Source organism: Pteropus alecto, unplaced genomic scaffold, assembly GCF_000325575.1.
Source record: "Pteropus alecto unplaced genomic scaffold, ASM32557v1 scaffold21, whole genome shotgun sequence".
NCBI lineage: Eukaryota > Metazoa > Chordata > Mammalia > Chiroptera > Pteropodidae > Pteropus > Pteropus alecto.
This window is the reverse complement of record NW_006436282.1, coordinates 16582943-16605342: the sequence shown is the minus strand read 5'-3', so window position 1 is coordinate 16605342 and position 22400 is coordinate 16582943. Positions and strand designations below refer to the sequence as shown.

Sequence of the window (22400 nt, the reverse complement as noted above, 5' to 3'; positions counted from 1 at the left end):
AAGTCATTGTATGAACATATCTTAATTTCTTTTGGGTAAATACCTAGGAGTAGAAGGGCCAAGTCATATTACAGGTATATTTGCCTTTGTAAGACATTGCCAAACTGTGTTCCAAACTGAATTATTTCCCAGCTTGCACTGCCACCAGCAGCATGAGAATTCTATGCTGTTGTTGTTGTTGTTGTTGTTTTAAACAAGAAGTTTGTGGTGTCTTTTTCATACAGAATTTTAAAATTGGAACATAATCTGATACATCGGTCTTTTTCTTTATGGCTGGTCCTTTTGAAAATTTTTGAAATCCTTCATCATTTGGTTCTTCATGTTGTGATTCTTTTATTTGTAATTTCTCCTGAGAGGATTATTAGATATTTTTTTCTTCAAAGCTGTTTTTGACATTTTTCCATAGCAGTTCATAGACAATGTATACTTAGCTTACTATGTCCAATAATACAACATTTGTTATCATTACTGAATAATGCAACACAAGTTTGAGGCTAAGAGCTCAAGGTATTCAATTAAGAAAATAACATTTCATGTTATTGAAAATCTCTGAAAGATTCTCGTTTTCTCAATTCAGTTCATAACGGAGTTCAACAATGCTTTAAAACACAGACCAGCAGACTTTTTCTATAAAAGACTAAACAGCGAATGTTTTAGTCTGTACAGACCATATATGTGGTCTCTGTCCCAAATACTCAATTCTGTTGTATGCAAAGCAGTTGCTGATAATATATAAATGAGTATGGCTATGTTCCAGTAAAACTTTATTTATGGGCACTGAAATTTGAAATATGATTTTTATGTGGCACAAAATAACATTCTTTTGATTTTTCCTGAACATTAAACATATATATAAAAACCAAGTGTTGCTTGTGGGCCATACAACATCAGGCAGGCAGCCAGATTTGGCCCACACACCGTATGTAGTGCCAACTCCTGATTTAGAACACGACCCTCCTGACATCACTGTAAGGAAATTGAGTGACATCGTCCTCCCAATTTTGTGCTGAAAAGCATTAGAACCCAGAGACTTCAGAGTTCATCCAGTTTAGCTTCCTTTTCCTCCGCCTTTCCTCCATTGTGTAGATAAGGAGATTTTGACATACAGAGGGAACATGTCTGGCTTCAGGCTACATCTTATATTCTACCTACCTTACTCTACTCGATTCCAAAAACAAAAATTTTAAGCTATAACCACAGCCACAAAATCCTTCCGCCACATTCTCATCAGCAGTTAGCATTTTTTAAATATCCTAAAGGATTTTTTTTCTAATAAACACCTTAAAATTAACACTCATTAAGCTCAAACCTTGATATTTAATTTGTATCATTAAAACCTGTACAATGCAATTAACAGTGACAATTGCATTGTAAATTTGAGAGAAATTTTGACTAGTCAAGTGACATAATGATATCTGTGGGGACATTACACAGAGAATGAAAATTGGTTAAATACTAAAATACCATGAAGGCATCCAAATTCTAAAAGGCCTATGGAAGCTCTCCAAAGCAAAATTTATTCCAGAATTTCAAGGACAAAAGAAATGTCAGTGCACTTATAAACAGAAGAGAAACTGCTTCTGCAGATTAGGCTGAGGCCAGTGGTGTTGGCCACGATGGGAGACCCCAGGCCGGAGGTTAGCACTCTCAATGCAGTGAACATTTGAACCCAAGCTCCAGGAGAGCAGAGTCCTTGTCTCTTTTTCACAGCCGCGTACCCTCCAGACCAGCCCCTGGGACATACTGATGCTCAGTAAATGATAGCCGAAAGATCAAAATCAGTCTGCAAGAGGTGAGTCCTAGGAACTGACCTCTGCGTTTTTATTCCAGTGGGGCTGGGATCTTTCTTTAGAAAAATCTTAAAAGGTTTTTCTCCAACCAGGAGCCCCATCAGAAGGTGGTCACCTTCACCCCCTGCATGACTATCTTCTCATCTGTCCTTAGCCTGCCACTTAGGTTTGGAGTCACTATACATACACTCTGGATATAATGAAGACGTGGACAGTACTGCCTCTAAACCATTAAACAATTGAAAACTCAGGAAGGGCAGCCAATGTTTATGAATGAGTCAGAAGTGTTTAAAATGCAGATGTTTATAAAAAATCCTAGGGATAATAAATTCCCAGAATAGTTTATTACCTACACTTTTCAATTTTCTTGGGAAGTTCTAATTCTCAGCAAACATTAATTGTCATCTGCCATCGTTCAGTTTATTTCCCCCATTTTACAGATAGCCGTTGGGTAGAAGTTAAATAAATGATTTGTTGCCAAGGTCACATGAAGAATGTAAATCTAAATAATTCATGATTTCAGCTCACTCTCCTGCTATTCATTATATTGAAATGGAAGTTTTGATGAGGGTTTCCACAGCCTTCAAACCTGCTGCCTTGGTGATTGACGGTGTATTTGCTGCTCTCTGCTACCCCCTGTTGATATGAAAAGGAAAGTGTGGGTCTTAAGACCACATTTCTGAGTTAGGTCCGGGGAGCAAAGCAGCCTTATCAACATCCCCTGGAACTGGTGAGAAATCTAAATTATAGGGGCCCACTCTAGAACACTGAATTAGAAACTCTGGGGGTGGGGCTCAGGAGTCAGTGTTTTAACAAGCCTCCAAGTGATTCGGCTGCAACTTGATAATACTTTTCTGCATGAGGTTCTAATGTCCTAGCCTCCTAATCATCATAAAAATAATAAAGTGTCTTCCCAGTGCTCTGTCCTCAGGCCTCACATAAGGTCTATACCACTATGCCATACACAAAGGGCTTTCACATCCATTTATTCTTTCAGAGAGGTCTGCAGCAGCTCTGTGAAGTGAGGGAGGGACCACATAGCCATTTTACAGACAAGAAGACTGAAGCCCAAGAAAGGGCAAATAACTCACCCAGGGTTACTCAGCTTTAAGTGGCAGGGCTGGATTCAAATCCAAGTCTTTCCAAGATTTCTTCGACTACTCCACAACAGGGTTTTCTAACATTTTGAGCCAGATAATGTGGGCTGCTTATTGTGGGGTGCTATGCTGTAGCTTGTAAGATGTTTAGCAGCACTCCTGGCCTCTACCCACTAGATGCCAGTATCACCCACCCTGGTAGTAACAACCAAACAAAGGGCAAAGTAAACTGTGGTTGAGCAGCACTGACCTATGGCCAACTCATAATTGAGGAGAAATTTCACAATTCATATTCTGCAAATTTTGTACTCTTTGGTACAAAAGATTTAAGAATAAGTAGCTTATTTTTGGCCTTTAGGACAACTATGAAGTGAAGGAACTAGATTAAATGTTGATCTCCACCAGCTCCTTAAGAAAATGTTCATCACACCTTAAGAAAATAAACAATGATTCCATAATATCATCTGGTATCCAGTATGCATTTAAATTTCCCTCATCTGTCCCAGGAATGTCTTTTGAAGCTTTTGTCTTTCCATGCAAGATTCAATCTAGATGCCCAAATTGCTTTTAGTTGCAGTGCCTCTTTAGTCTTCTCATCTAGAACAGGGGGAAATGAACTATGGCCCATGGGCCATAGCTGGCTGACCACCTGCTTTTGTAAATAGGCTTTTGCTGGAACATAACTATGATCTTTCATGCATGTATATGGTAGCTTTCGTGCTACATTAGCAGCATTGGGTAGTTTCGACAGACACTGTATGGCTCACAAAGCCTAAAATATTTACTACCTAGCCTTTTGCAGGACAAGTTTACTGCTCTATAACTTAGAACTTGCCATTATTTTTAATATAATACTGACTGTTCAAACAGTCCAGGACAATTGCTTATAGAAAACCTCTTCTTTTAGATTGGTCCAATTATATACATTTACATATTAAATTTATTGAAATTTCACATACTGTATATATGTATATATATAAATATATAATGATTATTAAGGTATCAGTGTTCCACAAGGCAGCATTAGACTTTTTATATGTCAAAACTATAGAGGAAATTGAAAGGCAAACAACAAGTTGGAAAATAATTACAATTCCAGGATCACGTCTCTTTTCAAACTTTATTTTTCAGGAAGAAGAGGAAAAAAAAATGTCAAGTCTAGCATATGATATAATTACAAACAGAGGTAAAACCCTTACTGATCAAGTTTCTCTATCATTTAAATGGAGAAACTCGTAGGAAAACCAAGGACCTCCTTCTTTAGAAAACAACATATAATTTCAAATACATGCACCATAGTATATAGAAATTCTGATAGATACACAAGAGTGTCAGCACTGTGAGTGCTGGGCCATGTGTCTAGCAACATGCCTGATATACAGAAAGCACTAAATAAATGTTCATGGGATAAATGAATGAATGAATACCATTCCTTTACACAGGGGGTCAGGGCAGGTTGCCATGAAAATATTCACACCTATTTATTATATGATGATGATGCTGATGATGCTGATGCTGAATTTAGTATAACACGCATACACTGTAGTAGAGGCTTGGCCTGTTATTATGCTGTTAGAAGCTCATGCATGTTCATTGAAATAGGATTCAGTTAGCTTGGAACGTGAACTTAAGGACAGGAATACAATACATTGGTTTTATGCATGTGGTTATATGGAAAGCTACAAAGTGTCCAGCCTCTCCTTCCAGGTAACCTGGTCAGACTAATGAATAGTACCTTCTCCCCCTACTCTTTGGACACAGCATGTCTATCCTACTAATGCCGTTGGACATTATAAATGAAACATAAATCATAATGAAAGGATGCACTGCTGACTGATTTTACCAGTTATGTAATATGGTTGAGGCTGCGTGCAATATAATTCCTCACTTCTCTAAAACATCATATAACCTATAAAAACATTGGACCCCTCTAAACCATAATATATACTTTACAAAAATCTTTAGGAAAAAAAGTTAGTGGTCATCTGCTCGAGCACATCTCACGTACATGGCACTGAATAGTGAGCTGTTGGTCAGAAACGAGGCTGAAGATTTAAAGATTTCCTGGTGAGTTCTTGAGCAGTGGATCTTTCTCCCGGCTTCCAGAGAAGAACTTGGCCTTTGCATGGTTGAGGAAAGCATTCAGGCCTTTGTCTTTGATCCCAGTACTGTCCTCTACTGGTTTATATTCCTTGTGTTTTCTGAAAGCAAAGTGTTAGACAGATTTTAAAAAGATCTCTAGCTGGAGTACGTTACTTTCTACAATCTTTTACATGCTCAGTGCAAAGGGCAAACAACAAATTGGTTCATTCCATTTAACCTATGGCTTTTAAGACACTGATGTCTTGTGGAAATATATTTCTTTTCTTCATGCAAGAAATGCGCCTGTTTACTATAATTTGAGATTATATGTTAAATATTAAGCTGACACGATTTTGTAAAGTTAATGACATCTGGTAGTGTATTTAGGATTTTTAAAAAAACATAGCAAAATCAACAGGCTAATTTGGTATTCATCATTCAATGGGAGATTGTTCTCCCTCACACAAAATGGTTAAAAGCCAAAAAGGGAAAATAACCCATTTGTGCAGCATATTGCTATTTATTTTTGACAGTATACTATAGAGGTTTAAAGTGTGAGAACCAGCAACTTACTTGTACACCAAGAAGGCGATCACAGCGACAAGTATGGCCAAGCTGCCAACAGAGACCAGGACACCGTTTACCATTCTCGAAGGGGAGCCTGGGCCTTAAAACAGAAGAGAGACCATATGATTGACCTCTTCCACCTGGAGAACATGCTGCTTCTAATGCAATTAAATAAATGAGAGAGGGAGCTTTCAGAAGATATATGGCTCCCTTTGGACTTTCAGTAATCTTTTCCATTAAATAATGCATAGTCTTTGGGTCAGCTTATCTTCCATTTAGAGAATGAATTAGCATGTCTGGAACACTGTGTTAAGGGCTCAGGAGAGAGATGTCATGTCCTGGAGATGCCTGCTAAGGTCTCATCTGACCCAGCAGTGCCCACGTGGTGAAGGGCTCCGTGAGCCTCCTGCCCTCAACTCTGGTCTCCTCTCCCACCACCTACCTTCCAGCTGCGCTAAACATTGTGGGAGTTGCCCATCAGCCCCATGCACTTCAAATCTCCATGCTTTCTTCCTGGTAGGTCCTTCCCTTAGTTTGTCTCAGGTGTCCACCCCATTGGGACATTCATGAGGCAGCTGGTCATCCCTTCCTTGGTCACTACTTGGCTCTCTTCCTCTGCCTTGATCACATAGTGTTGCAATTACTTCCTTCTACATATTTCTCTCCAATTAGATTATGAGAAGCATGAAGCAAGGATTATATCTTCTCTGTACTCCTGGAACTCAGCAAATCAACTAGTCTTGTCTTTACCATCAATATATAACGTGTTTATTTTTCCTCCCTCTCCTCTGCCACCATTACAGTCCCAGCCACCAGCCCTCTCCTCCAAGAAGACCTCTTAATTGTCTACTTGCTTTCAATTTTACCTCCCAATGATTCTTGCTTCTCTCAGCCATCACTACAACCAAAAAGCATCAAGACCATGCTTTAAATGGTTCCTCTTATGCACAGAATAAAACCCTAATTCTACTGGTGGCCTACAAGGGTCTACATGGACTTTTTTTTTTTTCAATTGGTTGACATTCAATATTATATTAGTTTCAAGGGTATAGCATAGCAGTTAGACATTTATATAACTTACAAAGTGATCTTCTGCATAAGTCTAGTACCCACCTGGCACCATACATAGTTATTACGATATTATCGGCTATGTTCCCTATGCTATACTTTACAGTTCTGTGGCTATTTTGTAACTGCCAATTTGCACTTCTTAATCCCTTCACCCTTTTTATCCCACCCCCTTAGCCCCTCTCCCATCTGGCAACCATTGGTTTGTTCTCCGTACCTATGAGTCTGTTTCTGCTTTGTTTATTTTGTTTTTTAGATTCCACATATGAGATCATATGGCATTTGTCTTTCTCTGTCTGATTTATTTCACTTAGCATAATACCCTCTAGGTTTATCCATGTTGCTGTAAATGGTAAGATTTCATTCTTTTTTTTTTTTTATGGCTGGGTAATATTCCATTGCGTGTGTGTGTGTGTGTATGTGTATATATATATATAATATAATGGAATATATATATACACAATGGAATATATATATGTACTACATCTTCTTTAGTTAATCCTCTGTTGATAAACACTTAGGCTGCTTCCATATCTCAGGCTGCTCATTCTTGAAATTTGGGTCTCGGTTCAGAGGAGGCCCTTCACCAAGCTTGTGCTGCTGGGTATGCAGGACTCCCCCTGACCTCACAATCTACAGGGCCAACCTCTGTTTTCTCTTTTCCACGCTGGTCACTCTCCATGCCCTGACCTTATTTTCTTCACAATGTCATCTTATTTGTTTACTGTCTGTTTCTGCTCACGAAAACAAGGGTCTTCTTCCTCTTGTTCCCCACTCTATCTAGAATTGTGTATCTTGCATCTAGAGCTGTGCCGGGCATGGAGTAGATGCTTGTTGGAAGAATTGCAGGAGCTTCATGCATGTTCATTGCATCAAGAAAAAAAAAGTCATTTCAGCTAAAAGTCTATGGGTTTGCCTTTGAACAATGACCTATTTCTGAAATTCTGACTTTGAAACCGGAGTCATCAAATTACAATTGCCACTGGGTTAAAAGCTCTCCTTCTGAAAAGTAGGTAAATGGGTTACCTTTTTTCGTTGTTGTTGATAATCTCTACACATATCAAATAAAGAGTTTATTGTATTTGCTAAAAAAAAAAATTTCTCCTTCTGAACTTCCATTATTTGGCTTTTGAAAATGGCTCAGGTCACACCTCAAGTTATCACTCACTACAAAAATTAAAGGAGCACAAATATCTAAACAACTGATTCGGATAAGAGAACTGTGGTTTGCCAGCACCGAGGAAGTTTCACAGACCAGTTTATGCGTCTAAAGGCAATTCCTAAAAACTGTGGTAGCACCCGCGCAGTAAGCACAGCAGCTCATGGAGGCTGAAGATCCCCACTCACTCAGAAACAGAGGCCAAGGCCTGCCCCTTTCCGCCCTTCTCTTGAGCGCTTCACCCGAGGACCCCAATGCACCCCACCCCACAAAGTAAGGTACTTTTGTATTATTTTTCTTTTTTTAAACCTACACCTTGGATCTTACCAACGATAAGCCCTCATACAAATAATTATATGTATGATTCCTTAAGCTTTTCTTTCAATGAGGTTAAAGCTGCCTTTTTTTTTTTTCATTAACGGATAACTCTATGTTTATTTAACTTTATGAGCTAGGCTCCAAGTCCAAAGGAGTTATTTGTGAGTTGGTCATTAGATCGTACCTGATAATGCTCAAATTAAGAAGCACAACTTAATCTCCCCTTTCCTTTCCACCACGTAGCATTCCTTCTAAGATGACACAGTAACTCACAACAAAGTTGGTTACAAGTGACGTTCAGTTAGGATCACCAGGTAGAGTCCTACTTTTGAGGCTGGGAAACACTGGAAGCCACCAGCAAATGAAAATTTCTCAATGAAATTTTTTAGTCCACTTTGTTAATATTTTGCCTCTCCGAGCATTAGGAGGGTAGAGATTAATTTTCTGGTGAGCATCTGGAAAATAGGTCCATTGGTTTCTTACGGTCTCAATATAATGATTGGGAGAATATGAGGAGGGAAAGAAAGGACATGTGGCAAGTTAGAAGGGAGCCAGGAGTCCACTTGGCTTCTCATTTCTCTTCTTGGCTTCATATCTTTGCCCAGGTAGATTCTAATGACAACATGATACCAGCTCACTCTTTGCTATAGTTTAATTGGAGAACATTGTTGTTTTTTTTTTTTTTTGATATTGGGCTTTACACTTCCCCCTTGAAATACAAATCTATTCGAGCATGCGGTGATCATGTCCTGTTATTACTGGTCCATGATCACAGCAGATTTTTTTCAGCAAAAGGCTTTTCTTTGGCCACTATTTTATTCGGTCCGTCTCTCTCATCCCTTCCCTAAGTAGATTTGCTGTTGAATTTTAAGGCTCATTCTCAAATCCACATTAACAATAGTTCAATGAATTTTGCACTGAAACGAAATTAAACATTGATGACAAAGCTCTGAATAGCTCTAGTATTGAACACAACACCCTTTATTTGCAATAGGAAATGCTTGTACAACCATAAAAAGAAACTCACCTCTGCCTGGGACAGAGACGAGGGTGCTCGTGAGGGCCAGACTCACATCATCACCCAGAGTGAGGTTCATACAGTATGTCCCGGATCCGTTGAAGGCCCGTCTCACAGTCAGCAAGCACATATCACCCACATCCACAGGGTTGCAGAATGTGTCCTGGGCGATCTGGCAGGTGGGGTCAGAAATTACGGTGCAGACCTCTTTGGGAATGCTAAGGGCGTAAACAGCACCAAGAGGGTGAGAGGAGTGTAGTTGTTTTAAAGGGAAAATCATTACATTTCTATAAAATTGAATGCCGCATTATTTTTACTCAAACCATACGATGTTGAATTGTTATATATCGTTTACCCTTAAACAAGCCTGGATGTGAGCTATTGCTTTCTCTGTATCCTGTGGAAGGTGAGGCCCTTGGGGTGGAGGAGAAAGAAATTATGTCCCCCAAGGCAAGGGGCCATTGGAAATGGTGTGAAGCCCACGTCATTCCCTCTACCTTTCCTCTCCCTAGCATGCCCGAAGATGCAGACCGCTCGGTGTTAGGCAAAGGTGTTATTAAATGCCAGAGGAGCTGGCCCTGCCTGGGTTCCTGCAGAGCTATAACGGTGGCAGCAGCAATGACAGCTGATTATGTGGTATTTACTGTGCACAAGGCACTGAGTTTTAGATAGATGACATGGTCTCATCTATTCCTCTCAATGACTCTATGAGGAAAGTAATATCCCAGTGTGCCAGTGGACAAACCAGCTCTAGGAGGGGACATAATTAGCTCAAGGTCACACAAGCAGTTAGAGACAAAGCTGGGACTTGAACAAAAGGTGTTTGACAACTGTCCTTGTCATCACTAGACTGCTAGGCCATGCATTACTGTCAAAGTCACTGTTTCGCTTCTGAGCAGACTTCCTGGAGGGAGAGACCAATGCCGGGTCCAGCGAGGGCGTGGGTGAGATGCAGGGCGCGCCCCGGCCTCTTGCAGCAGCCTCGCTCCTTCAGTCAGCTTTTCCTCTAGTTTCTTTGCCTCTCTTTTTATCAAATAAGGCCACGTTTTTATACCAGCTCATGTTCTTGATTCATTTATACATTTACATACACATATTTTAATTACTCGATTTACACATGTGTAAATCAATTCATGAACATATTTAATTAGTTAATTGATATAGTACATATATTTATAGTACATATATTAATATCTATTTAGTCTATTATATACAGTTGTAACCAAACCATAGGAAGTCTTATTATCTAATGCATTAGGAGAGCTTTGCAAATTATCAAGAGAGACGGGATTATCAGGCATTGCTATTAACTAATGCCAGGACACAGCCATTCCACACTGGCCTCCTGCTACTCTGGAGGAGGCTCAGGGAGCTTAAGAGAGGGGTTTGGAGCCAGACCTCGACCTGTGAACCGTGCTCTGCCCAGTACCCACTGTCTATGGGAGCAAGTTCTATGACTATGGCCCCATCTATGAAATGAGGAGACTCCTAGGATTGTATGAGGATTCGATATGAGAACAGATGTAAAATGTTAAGAACATAGTAAGTGTTCAATCAAAAATTATCGTTCAACTTCATCAACAATTAAAATTAATGAGCATCGCTCAACTCTAGCAAACCAAGTGCTTGAGAGTCCTTCCTTGTCCCGGCTTACTGATGAACCAGCAATTAAATCATCTTAGAAGGGGAGACTGGGGTCGAGCCCTCTTTTCATGCCTGGGGTCCTCATTCGACCCCTTCCTCTGAGATAATGTACTCACGTCCCTTGGCAGGACACGACAAAATCCATCAGGGAGTTGTCAGGCTGTGGCGGGGGAATCTGAACGTCCGTCATCTGAATGATGTTAACCTCCAGAATTCCATCTAACAAAACAATCCCATAGGAAAAAATATCAAAACACAATGGGAACCAAACCAAATCCAACCAATTCAAAACACTCCTTAACAAATCGGAAGGCCAAACAAAATGGAGACGGACTTCTCGCCATACCAGAAACACACCAGATCAGGGAATCTATCCCATAACTTTGGATTCACATCCATGCAGCATTTTCAAAGTCAAACTGAACTGTTCTTCAGTCCAACCTAGCTCTTTACTCCTGGAGCCTGTGTCTGTGCTATAAGGCAGCATGACCTTTGAGCAGGTGTTTTAGGAAAAGGTACCCCTGGGGGGATGCAGCCCCCAGGCTCAGGCCTTGCCAGATTCTCTGGGCAGAGGTGGCTTGGCCTCAGGGCATAGAGCAGAGTTCTAGCCCTTAATCTCAGAGTCAGGGTACACAGCCTGGGCTTCAGCCCCCACTTATTTTCTCTGTTGGGCACCTGGGGGCTGTGCCTAAGATGTATAGCCAGGTGTGGTGGCCCTGTTCATTCCTTTCTTACATACAATAAGTGAAATTAGCTGGAGGAAGAGAGTGGAAGTTGTGGGAACTTGTTACTGTCCTTCCTTCAAGGCACAATCATTCAGATCTCTGAGATGCACAGGATCGGGCATCCAGGCCCCTGCAGGATGTTAGTACGTGGGCCTCACGGAGGGATCATTTCCGCCAGGATGTCTATGGAGGGCCGGCGTAAGCAGGTGGGAATCTAGAAATTCATAGAGCCTTTGCTTGTGCATATGTGGTATCACCCTGGACAGAGAGAGTGGGTGCCCGTTCCCCAACCCCACCCCTTCAGAATCAGCAAAGTGAGTGTGTGGCCGGAGGTAGATTCTAACATCCTTCTGGCTGGTCTTACCTACAATTGTAATAGTGGCTTTAAAGTAACCGTATCTGTTAATCTGGCAGTTTTCATCAGGAGTTTCCCACAGCTCCAGGGGGTTGTCACCAGCAGGTACTAGAGAGTTTGAATAAGATTTTAGATTAGTTGCTGAGAATTCAAAAGATGTATATGTTATAGCCAAAAATCTAAACATCTCACTACCTGCTCTTTAGAAGAATATCAATAATTTTTACTATTAAATTGCTACAGAAATTGAACTAAACGTGTAATGATTCATAAAGATGTGAGAGCTGTAAAGCATTATGATTGTTAAATTATGTAGATAAACACAATCCCATCTTATTTAAATATAGGAAGCAAATGAAAGGTAGAAGCCATGTTAAAATGTGTGATAAAACAACCATGATGAAAGAAAGCAGGCCATAATAGACAAAGTCATATTTTAATTTTGGAGGCAGGTATTCTGAGCTTAAATTTCAGTTCCTTGTTCTTGGCCGTTTGAGACCATGGGCATATTTAACCTCACTTTGCCTCAATTTGCTCATATGTAAAGAAGAATAATATTTCCTGACCTAGTAGAGTTGAACTATGAAACTTAAATAAGGTATATAAAACCTGCTTCTCATGCCTGCCATATAGGAAATATTTAATAAATATGTTTCCTTGTCTCGACATGTACTTCTATATATCTATTTAGATATGGATACACTATAACATTTAAGACATAATTTAAAATGTTAAGATTGGTGTATAATAGATTAAGAAGCAACATGAATAAAAGGTAATTCTTTGCCCATTTGGATGTCTCATAGCTCCAAAGTTTACATTCTAAAAGTCTCACAGTTATTGATGAGCTAAAGTGTGAGGAAGGAAAGGAGCAAATATAAGACGATTTTGAAAAATAACCCTTTGAGTATGACTAGAGCAAAGAATTTAATACTCTGTACACCTGAAACTAATACAATGTTATATACCAATTTTACCTCAGTAAAAAAAAAAAAAAAAGAAAAGAAAAAAGTTACAATTTAAAAAGCTCTAATCAAGGTATTGGTAGTCCTTTAAAATAAGATAAAAAGACTGGAAAGAAAACATGATACTGAAAATATAACGCTATTTTTCTCTTAAATTTCAAAAGATATGAAGATGGACTCAGTTTTGGGGGAAGCGCATCAAAGCTTTGTGAGGACTGTATCTCTAACACAGTGACATTAAGTATGAAGCCAGTTGGGAGATTTCCCCAGAGCCTTTAGTGGCAGAGCATCTCTGGAAATAAGTGTTCCATGGCACACATTTTGGGAAACGCTGCTTGGGTAAAGCCCCGAAGGGTTCTGACACCATGCTGGATTTAAATGCAGTGGTTTATCAGCAAGATTGGCTGCGGCAGGCTCCTGAGAATGTCCCCTGAGTTTCACGATGGTCCTTTGAAAGTTACAGGATAACCATTTATTTTGTCTTGAGATTTAACTGATGTGTTCTGCAGTAATAGATTTGTGTGAAGTATTTTTATTATTTGTTTGTTTGTTTGTTTGTTTTATGGTGACATATGTGCAAAGTATTAAAGATGGCTGGCTTTTCCCAGAAAACAGGAAAATTCCTTCTTTTAAAGTTCTTGCCAGGCAGAATTTAGCTGTCAATTTAGAACATGAAATAGAGACCCTGCTGTATTTAAAAATAACACTTCTTTTAAACAAATGATCAAATAATAAAAGTCAAAATGCATACGGCATTTTGTAGATATATCTAAAGTCAAGTCTATAACTATATACCTATATCTATAAAGTCAAGGTATGATTAAGGGGCTAATGGAGAAAAACTAACACATTAAAAGACAGATGAAAAAGAAGGCAAGTTGCATATTTAATTCACTATTTCGGTGCCTATCTCCCAGAGAATGGTATGAGAACTCTTGATTCTTTGGGGAAGTTCGACATGATATATGATATGATATGATATATGTGTAGTATTATACTGATCAGCATTAGTCTTACAAAGTTTCAAAGTTGTTCTTTTCAGATTTGTTCACAAAAGTCTGAAAAATGAACATGTGTGACTTTGAACTAGTTCATGCCTGTCTGCTGCTCTATGATGTAATTATTTTTCTAAATCGCTTTTTCAGCTCTGCTTCTGTCTCACTCCTGTGGTGGCATTTCGTTTCTATTAATGGCTATACTTTCTTATGAAGCCACTTACCAAAGCAGAGAGAATATAATTTTTGGTTCAATAAGAATCCAGTGCTCAATAATCCAAGCCTGATAATATGGTATGCATAGCTGAAAATGCTCTCTCTTCTAGAGGACAAATACCCCACCTCATCTCTCCTTTTCAAGTCATGGGCTGATTCCTATCATCACCTTGGGTTCCATTACTTATTCCCACCCATTCCTCTTCCCCAACTCTTATAGCTGCTTTAAGACATTTTGGAGTTGATTATGGTTGATCTAACACCTTTATGTAAAGCCAGACAGATTCCCTGAACTATAAAACTTAACTCATAAGGTTACTATCTTATATCTTATGGTCTAACCTATGGAAAAATAATAACAGAAATTTAAAATACCATTTCATTGACTAAAAAATATTTTTCTAATAGGTTCTAAGAAAAACAAGCTACATTAATAAAAATGCAATTTAAAATAGACTAGTATTAAATAACCTAACATTAAGCTCTTTACCATTCAAGAATTTCTAGATAGGTCTAGATATTACAGGCATCTGTAATTTAATTTGAATTTTATACCTGGCACTTTTATTTGTAAGGAAAACCATCAATAGTTGTAGATAAAGAAACTGATCCTCCTATGGAAATATCAGAACAAAGCTATATATTTAGAGTTGTTCGGTTATATTGTGATTGGAATTAGAAGTAACCTAATCATCCATCAGTAAGAGAATGGTTAAATAAATTATAGTTTATATATACTGTGGGATGCTAGGTAGCCATTGAATAAAGTGAGTTAAATTTACATGTGTTGATAAATGGAAAGATCTCCATGATGTTTGTTAAGTGAAAAAAAGAAAACTGTAGAACAATATATATAGCATGAACCCATTTACATAAAAACCAAATAAACTCTATGCGTACTTATAAAATATGTTTGTGAATGCATAGGAAATGATCTGGGAAGAAACACTCCCAACTATTAACAGGATTTAACTCCTATGAGGAGCATGCGAATAGGAACTTTCACTTTTATTCTAGATTTCTATATGTGAATTTTTACTAAGGAACGTGCATTAATTTTGTACTTTAAAATATCTCAGAAAAGAATTAATCAAAATTATAGTGTCTTTTTTGATTTAGATAGTCTTGATTTAACAAGATCTTGTTTTATTAATAACACACTATTATGACAGTTTATTATTTATAACTAACAAGTTTTGTTAAAAACAATGGCAACAATCTGGACGTCATAATAGAGTGTTCCCTCTGGGCTTAGTGATGGCACTCTCATGTGACCAGTGACAGCCTATTACCATCTCCTGGATCCTGAGGTACTAAGATGTTCTTATGGCTGATATGGGGAAGGAGTGGCATCTAATTAATTATGCCTTACAACCAGGACAATTTTTAATGTCAGGAGTCTTTCCAGCTTGCTAGCCAACAAATATTCTCAAAGTGCATTCTTCTTTGGGTCATTTAGAAACTGCTCTTAAGGGTTGCTGTGTTCCTAGGACATTAGGTGGATAAGGGCAGGGGAGGGAGGAGAATGGGAGTGGGGAGGAAGGCTGGAGGGAGAGGAAGGAAAGTGGGATGGCCTGAATGTTTACAAGGGGCCAGTGTGTCTTCTCCTAGTGACAAAAAATGGGAGACACACAGAAATGTGATGGGCTGGGAGGGGAAAGCACCTGCACGCACAACAAGGGCCAGTGAAAATGAGGGTGGTCAAAGAGCTGTATACAAGCCTCCAAATACTACCTGCAAAGTGAGTTTAAACATATTCTTTTTTTCCATATTCCTATAGTCAAAACGGTGGTAAAGTGGCTTTAAAAAATCAACAGGTATAGAATAGGATTGTCGTAGAGTTTGTACACAACTGTTTCAAGTAGGGACCTAATACTGTAACTTGCATGACAGGTTTTATTTATTTATTTATTTTTTTAGAGATTAAAGTCCCCAGCCCTCTTTGCCAAAGATCACCTGGGAAAACACTTACGTGAAGACCGGGTGGGTTTTGGAGGTCTGGGTGTTGGTGAAGGACAAGGCCCAGGCACTGCAGCTTGCACAGTGAGGTTAAAGCTGTAGGTTCCATTGAGCACATACGTGTGATTCAAAGTGTGATTGTTGGAGGCAAAGAGACCAGTACCATCACCGAAGTTCCACTTGTACTGAATGGCAGACTCATTGAGGAAGTGGCTGGGATCGTGAATCAGGACATTGAACGTAATGGGGAGGCCCCGGAGGAAGGTTTCATCAGACAAATTTCGGTCGTTCTTCTGAGACATATCCACAAATAAAGGAATCTGATCTAAAAGATACAACCAAGAAAAAAAAATGCATGATTGCTTGATTTTAAGTGGATTGCTTCAGTAATGCTTTTAGGTTAAAAATTCAAATTGAGGATAACGCAGCATCATTTTTCCTTTTCCTATGCAAGTTTTCTAGAGTTTCCCTAAGTTATCCTGGAAAACAGAATACTTCATTAAATATAAATGAATTTGAGAAGGAGTCCAGATGAATTGTAACCTAACCCAAAACACTTGGCTCTAACTCTTTCTTAACCCACTAACATCACCAGATACTAAGTGCCTCATCACAGTTAATTTAGAGTTCACACTGCTCACCTGTTACCACGTACACAGTTTTTACTTTTGCCATTGGGACATATGACCATCGGTGTCTTCTGTAGACAGTTACTTCCATGAGCTGAGGGCCAAGCGTCATGTTGGTTGTGTTTACCGAAACATTCGCTGAACACCGTCCCAGTTTCTGGAAATACTGACCTTTGAGAGGTTGGAAATATTTAGGTATTAGTTCCCTTACATGATCATTATAGGAAGTTGCTTCTTAAATACTAGTGACTGCCACTTAGAGATTGCTCTGGGGAGGGAAAACAAGATGGGGATGTGGAAAGGAAGGAAGATGATGTTCATTTTTATGTAAAACGAACACACAGTTAAATAAACATAATTGCATATAGTTGTTTAAAATTTACAGAGCTGTTTAGTGGCATAATACAGTCATTAATTTACAAATAAATAGTTTTTATAAGTAAGTGATCTGGCACTTGAAATACATGTGTTTCCCATAGAAAATACATGGTGAGGTATCCAGTGGAGTTTTTAAAAATTTATCCAGAAATCTACCTTATTTTTGTAACAATATTACTATTTCAGCTATATTGTTAAGCAGCTGTTTTTAGGGGACTAGAATCCTCCACCTTCTAATGGTATTTGTATATAATTATTGCAGTAAGTGATAAAAGCTATGGTGGGTATAAAAAAGAAGGAAGTGGTTCCATAAACACATTTCTAGGACACCCTTGAGCTATTCTTTTTCTTTCTCCAATCCTAACTTGAATCTAACCGCCACTGTCAACTAGTGAAAGTAATTCCTCTTCGTCAGAGCTCAAGGATTTTTCTAATCCTATCGAGACACCTAGTATAGATGTGTCATTGGAACAACAGGTATTGTAAGGTGGATGCCTGTGAGGTGGGGATAGTTAGAAGCCATGTTTGTCACATGGTCAAAGGTGTCAGAAATATACTAGTCTTCTAAGGAGTGTGTAATTTGGAATTGTCCTTAACTTTAAAACGCAGAGGCAGTTCTGATGCAGGTTGTAGAGAAGAGGCGTCTCTCGGCGTGTTAGTTATAAGTGAGGAAAATGTGAGTTCTGGCACTAAGAGGTAGATCACAGGGGCTGCGCTTAGTTGAGGGAGAATATCAACTAGATCTGAGACCTCTGCAGCAGAAGATGAAAATTCAAAAGTGTTGTTAGAAAAACAGAGCAATTTCTGGCTGAAAGCTGATTTTAAATAAAAACATCTCAACCAGTTAACTAGGCTAAAAAGAGTCTGGAGTGTTAGTGAGCATAAGTGACCCCATGCAAACTGTCAGGTCAAGAAATCATGACATTGCAAACTGCCAGGTCAAAGAAATCATGACATTTGGTGAGTTGACTGACGAGGCCATGAAGGCACTGAAGAAAAGTCAGCTTTAAATCAACCGATTCAAATAGATGGACATAATATTTTATTTTCATTTTTTTCATAATATTTGATATACATATTTTGTGCTTTGTTCAATTGGAATGTATTATTAATATTTACGTTTTGATTTGTAAATAAGTTAATTGAAGAAAGAGAAGCTTTCTCTAATTTACACAGAAAGACAAAACATTTAGAAATTTGGAGGCTGCACGATTGGTAGCAGCTTTCAAATACTCACAGCCAGGTGGCACCTGGTGACATTTTTAACTAAGAACTTAGCAGCTTTGCAAGTAATAACCTAAATTTGCTGCTCCTAAAAATAATTACTTCACTAGTAATAAAGCAAAGTGGATACCATTGGTAGTTAAAAAAAGAAAAAGGTAGAACTGTGGTTAGGTTATGCTATTTCTACACAATGGAATATTACACAGTAATTAAAATAATGCATATAAAGAGTTTTAATGATATAGTCAAATGTTCATGATATTAAGAAAAAATGTGTACACATTATAATTTTAATCAAGAAATACTAGTAAACAATGTCATGTTAAGTGATAACCTCTAGTGTTAATTATGAGTTTTTTCATTTGACTTTTCTGCATTTTCTAAATTTCCTAAAAAGAACATAAGTTTCTTTAATTACTAAAAATTCATTTGACAATATGAAAAATAAAGAATAAATCAACAAATGTTCATCTGTGTGCCATTCAAATAAATATTAATGTTTTTCATATTACTGTTTTAGTCAGAAAAAAATCTACTCAATTTTTGTTTTTAAAAAGAAAGCTGGATCTGCTTTTTTCCGCCTTTTTAATTCCTCGAGATTTGCAAGGCTAACTAAGATTTTATTTTTATCCCTCCCTCTCCATCCAGCTAAAGAAAGTTAGCAGATTAACTATTATTAAACTCTCAGTGTTATGGTTCTTGATTACAGAATAAGAAAAGAGAAAAAAAAAATTTAAATTTTAAGAAAGGTAAAGAAAAAGCTGAAGGAATTTGTAAAAGCCCAACCAAGTGTATGAAACATGTAGACAAAATTCATTTTCCTCCATCCATGGTGGTGAGGGAAAGGCCTTCCGTCAGGAAACACGTGATGCCTTTGGTTGGTGCCATTTCCCCAGTCACCATCCTCTGTCCATGCTGTCCAGTTGTAAACGTATGGGTCAGGAGATGGACCTGTATCTAAATCGAGAAAGAAACAAGCCATGATTGTCATCTGGACTCAGAATGCTCAATGATCATCATTGAATTAAACATTTTTTTTATAACTAGTTTAAATATTAGGTGGACAAGTAAAACCCTAATGTTCAGAATTCATCCAGTGGTATGTTTGTGACTTGTGCATTTTTTCCTGCATATATGTTATATTTCAATAAGTTTTATAGAAAGCAGTTATTCATAAAAGTTCAATCTAGAGATATAACTTGATATATTTTATCTTCATATTAGGTTTCCAAATCACAACTGTATTCAAACCGAACAGAGAGATGCTTTATCTTTTTATTTGGATACACTCTACTTCTTGCTGACTCATTTGACGTTATGACTCTCCACTCCTGAAGACTTCAGCACACATCTAAGAATAAAGGTATTCTCCTACATAGACACAACGTCATTACCACCCCTATGATGGTAATCGAGGGTTGCATACCACTTTTGGCTATTTTGTTTCAGAAAGAAAGAAAGGTTGAGAAAGAAAGAAAAGAGCAAGTATAGCAAAATATTTAAATAGTTGTATTTAGGTAGAGGGTATTTGAATTCTCAATATAACTTCCTTTCTACTTTTCTGTACATGTGACATTTTTCATTTTAAATAAGTCACGGGCAATATCTTTTCATCTAGCAATCTAGCACAACCTCCTCACTCTCTTGTTTTTTTGTTTTTTTTAATTTCACTGACATTTATGGAGAGTCTTTTTATTGATTGGTCACTTACTGTCATTAATATTTTTTATTCTTAAATTGACCTAAACATGGCCAGGGGGAGCTCCTTCAGTCTGGCGTCTGTGTCCTTATGACATGTCCCCATTAGTCTTTGAGTCCTCCTTGTTTTCTGGCACAATAAGATGTGCCAGCTCATTTGGTACTCTTCCTACCTTATACCTGGAATCTGTCATTTCTTCAAAGATCCTTAATTCCTTTCCGTAGTAATAGACATTTTCTTAAAATTTTCAGACGTCACAAGGACTCTTTCATATAAAAATGCTTAGAGGGCTAGATTGTCATTTGAAATGTTCGTAAGAATCAGCTTTTTTTGAAAAAAAGAAAAATGCTACGGAATATTAAATACAACATTTTTTAAACTATCAAAATCTTTCTAAATAAAATCTAATGTTTTCCTCATAGGAAGATACATTAAGAAGGAATGAACACACTGACAATTTAATAGAAGTTCTAATAATAAAATCAGATCATAAGTGCATTTAACAGCCTTGTCACTGATCGAAGTTCGGAGTTTTTGAGAATGTCCAGTTCTAACAGATAATTTCTCTTGATTTATTTGTGTTCATTTGTGCTCTTTAACATGTACAAAGAGCTCATCTGCTTTAACGAGAGCATAGCAAATCCAAAATCTATACACACAGCATTTGCTTAAGAAACACTTGTGAGCAGAAATTAAACTGATCAGCGAATATCCGTCAAATTGGGTATTTTCTGAATAGCCAAAAGAATTCCAAGCAATAAAATCAAAACTGAAGAATCAATAAGGCATCCTCTGTCTAATCAACTGGACACTAAGAAAAAGCTGAGCATGACAGTATAGACAATAGCTCTGAAAAGGGTTCCAAGTCACCAGTTTGCTGACGTGGCATGGGCTAATGATTTTGATGAAGGGTGATGCTCACCCTCCTTGTCATCCTACTTGAGGAGTGGGTAACATGGGATGATAGCAGCATCTTGCATTTACAGAAGTACCTGTGAGCATTCAAGTTTTTGAGATGGATCCGCAGTAGTTTACGAGAACTACTACTGTATCCAGTAGTTTGGAGAACTAGGGTGTGTGTTCCTGTGACGTGAAGAACATTCCTTACCATTTCTGCAGTTCTTCTCATAGACTATGTTGCCATCGGCATCTTCCTTTTGGCATCTGGGAAATACCAACTTCACCGTAAATGTTATGTTTGAGCCCACCAGTGCTGGGGAATCACTGGTCAGATTCACCTGCATGTGGCCTCCTAGGACAAGAGAAAAGTGGAGTTCAGTGATCAAGCATCTCTCTTTCCTTTCCCTGATAAAGTTAAATCTACTTATAAGGACCAGCTGGAGGATCCTCGTGCCTCTTTATGATACATTAATTTATTTTCTGGATTCTTAATTTTTGATTTGAGTGCAACATTCTAGAAGAGGAATAGAAAAAGAAGTCAGACCATTTAAAGAATTCTGTAAAGATGAAAAAAACATACTTAAAATAATAAGAAAATCTGCTCAATTGGATTGAGGAGAAAAGTATTAAAGGTCTGTGTTCTTAATCTCAAAACCAATGATGAAAGAAGTCATTCATTCATGTGAATGAAAAGATGCTCACTTTCCGACAAACCACACTTTTGAGATGGTCAAAAACAACTCTGGAGTCTCAGATCTTCTGAAGGTGACCATTCACATATTAGTTAAACAGGTTTGAGGCTAAATCTGCTCTCTCCAAAATCTTCCAAGAAGTATAATTCTAAGGAGATTAAACTGGTGTGTGTGTGTTTGTGTGTGTGTGTGTGTAAGTAATATGTTGAGATAAAGGGAAAATTGCCAAATCCAAATTCTTCCCATTTGGTAACTGGAGTATATTCACAGAAGAAACATAAGCCACATAATCTCTAAGTCTAGAACCTTGGAAACTAACTTAAATAGGAAATGACAGCTGTTTGCGTTGAATCTTTTGACTTACCTTTCCAGGACATTTTCCACCTCGGGTCTCCTCTTTTCCACACTGGATAGAGTTCTTCATTCCAATCATTTTCATCTGAAGACCAACCATTTAGATGGTTATGCTCTCTCATATAACTGGAAGTTCTTTCATTGCTCAGCACTTCATGAAATTCTGTATCAATATTTGAAAAACAAATTATTTGGTCTGTTCCATTCCTCACTTAGTATTTACCTAACAATGGTTAAAGCCATTTTATATTTCATAAGGTTGGAAAGCACATATATAATATTTCCAATATGTCAAGCAAATAAAGATTTTTTTTTTAATGTGTACTGGAAATACCTTTAATACAAGTATTTAGACCCTATCTCTTTGTGTACTTGAAAAGAATCAAGGAAAAATTTTGAAAGTTAGTCTTTCTTGGCCATATTTTGTTTCTCAATCTGTATCCACTGAATATTTGAATTTGATACAATATCATTAGGAAAACACGGATGCCAATAATCTTCAGACCAGTTTTTGCATCTTTTTCTGTTCGAACTGTTCACTTGGTTAAAGGAACGTGGCTCAGGCA

At 37.9% G+C, this 22400-nt stretch overlaps 1 protein-coding gene across 1 annotated transcript in view; it reads right to left on the bottom strand.

Annotated features, from left to right (window-relative positions):
- Window positions 1-4011: 4011 nt before the first annotated feature.
- Window positions 4012-22400, bottom strand: part of GPNMB (glycoprotein nmb) — a 24068-nt gene continuing 5679 nt past the window's right edge. Inside the window, exons 2-11 of the mRNA XM_006911989.3 lie at window positions 21845-21997; window positions 20997-21140; window positions 18976-19146; window positions 16600-16758; window positions 15972-16283; window positions 11833-11931; window positions 10860-10962; window positions 9109-9317; window positions 5543-5636; window positions 4012-5088 (exon numbers count right to left, since the gene is read on the bottom strand). Coding sequence (XP_006912051.1) covers window positions 4941-5088; window positions 5543-5636; window positions 9109-9317; window positions 10860-10962; window positions 11833-11931; window positions 15972-16283; window positions 16600-16758; window positions 18976-19146; window positions 20997-21140; window positions 21845-21997 — 1592 coding nt within the window. The 3' untranslated portion in view covers window positions 4012-4940. The remainder of the gene's footprint in view (window positions 5089-5542; window positions 5637-9108; window positions 9318-10859; window positions 10963-11832; window positions 11932-15971; window positions 16284-16599; window positions 16759-18975; window positions 19147-20996; window positions 21141-21844; window positions 21998-22400) is intronic.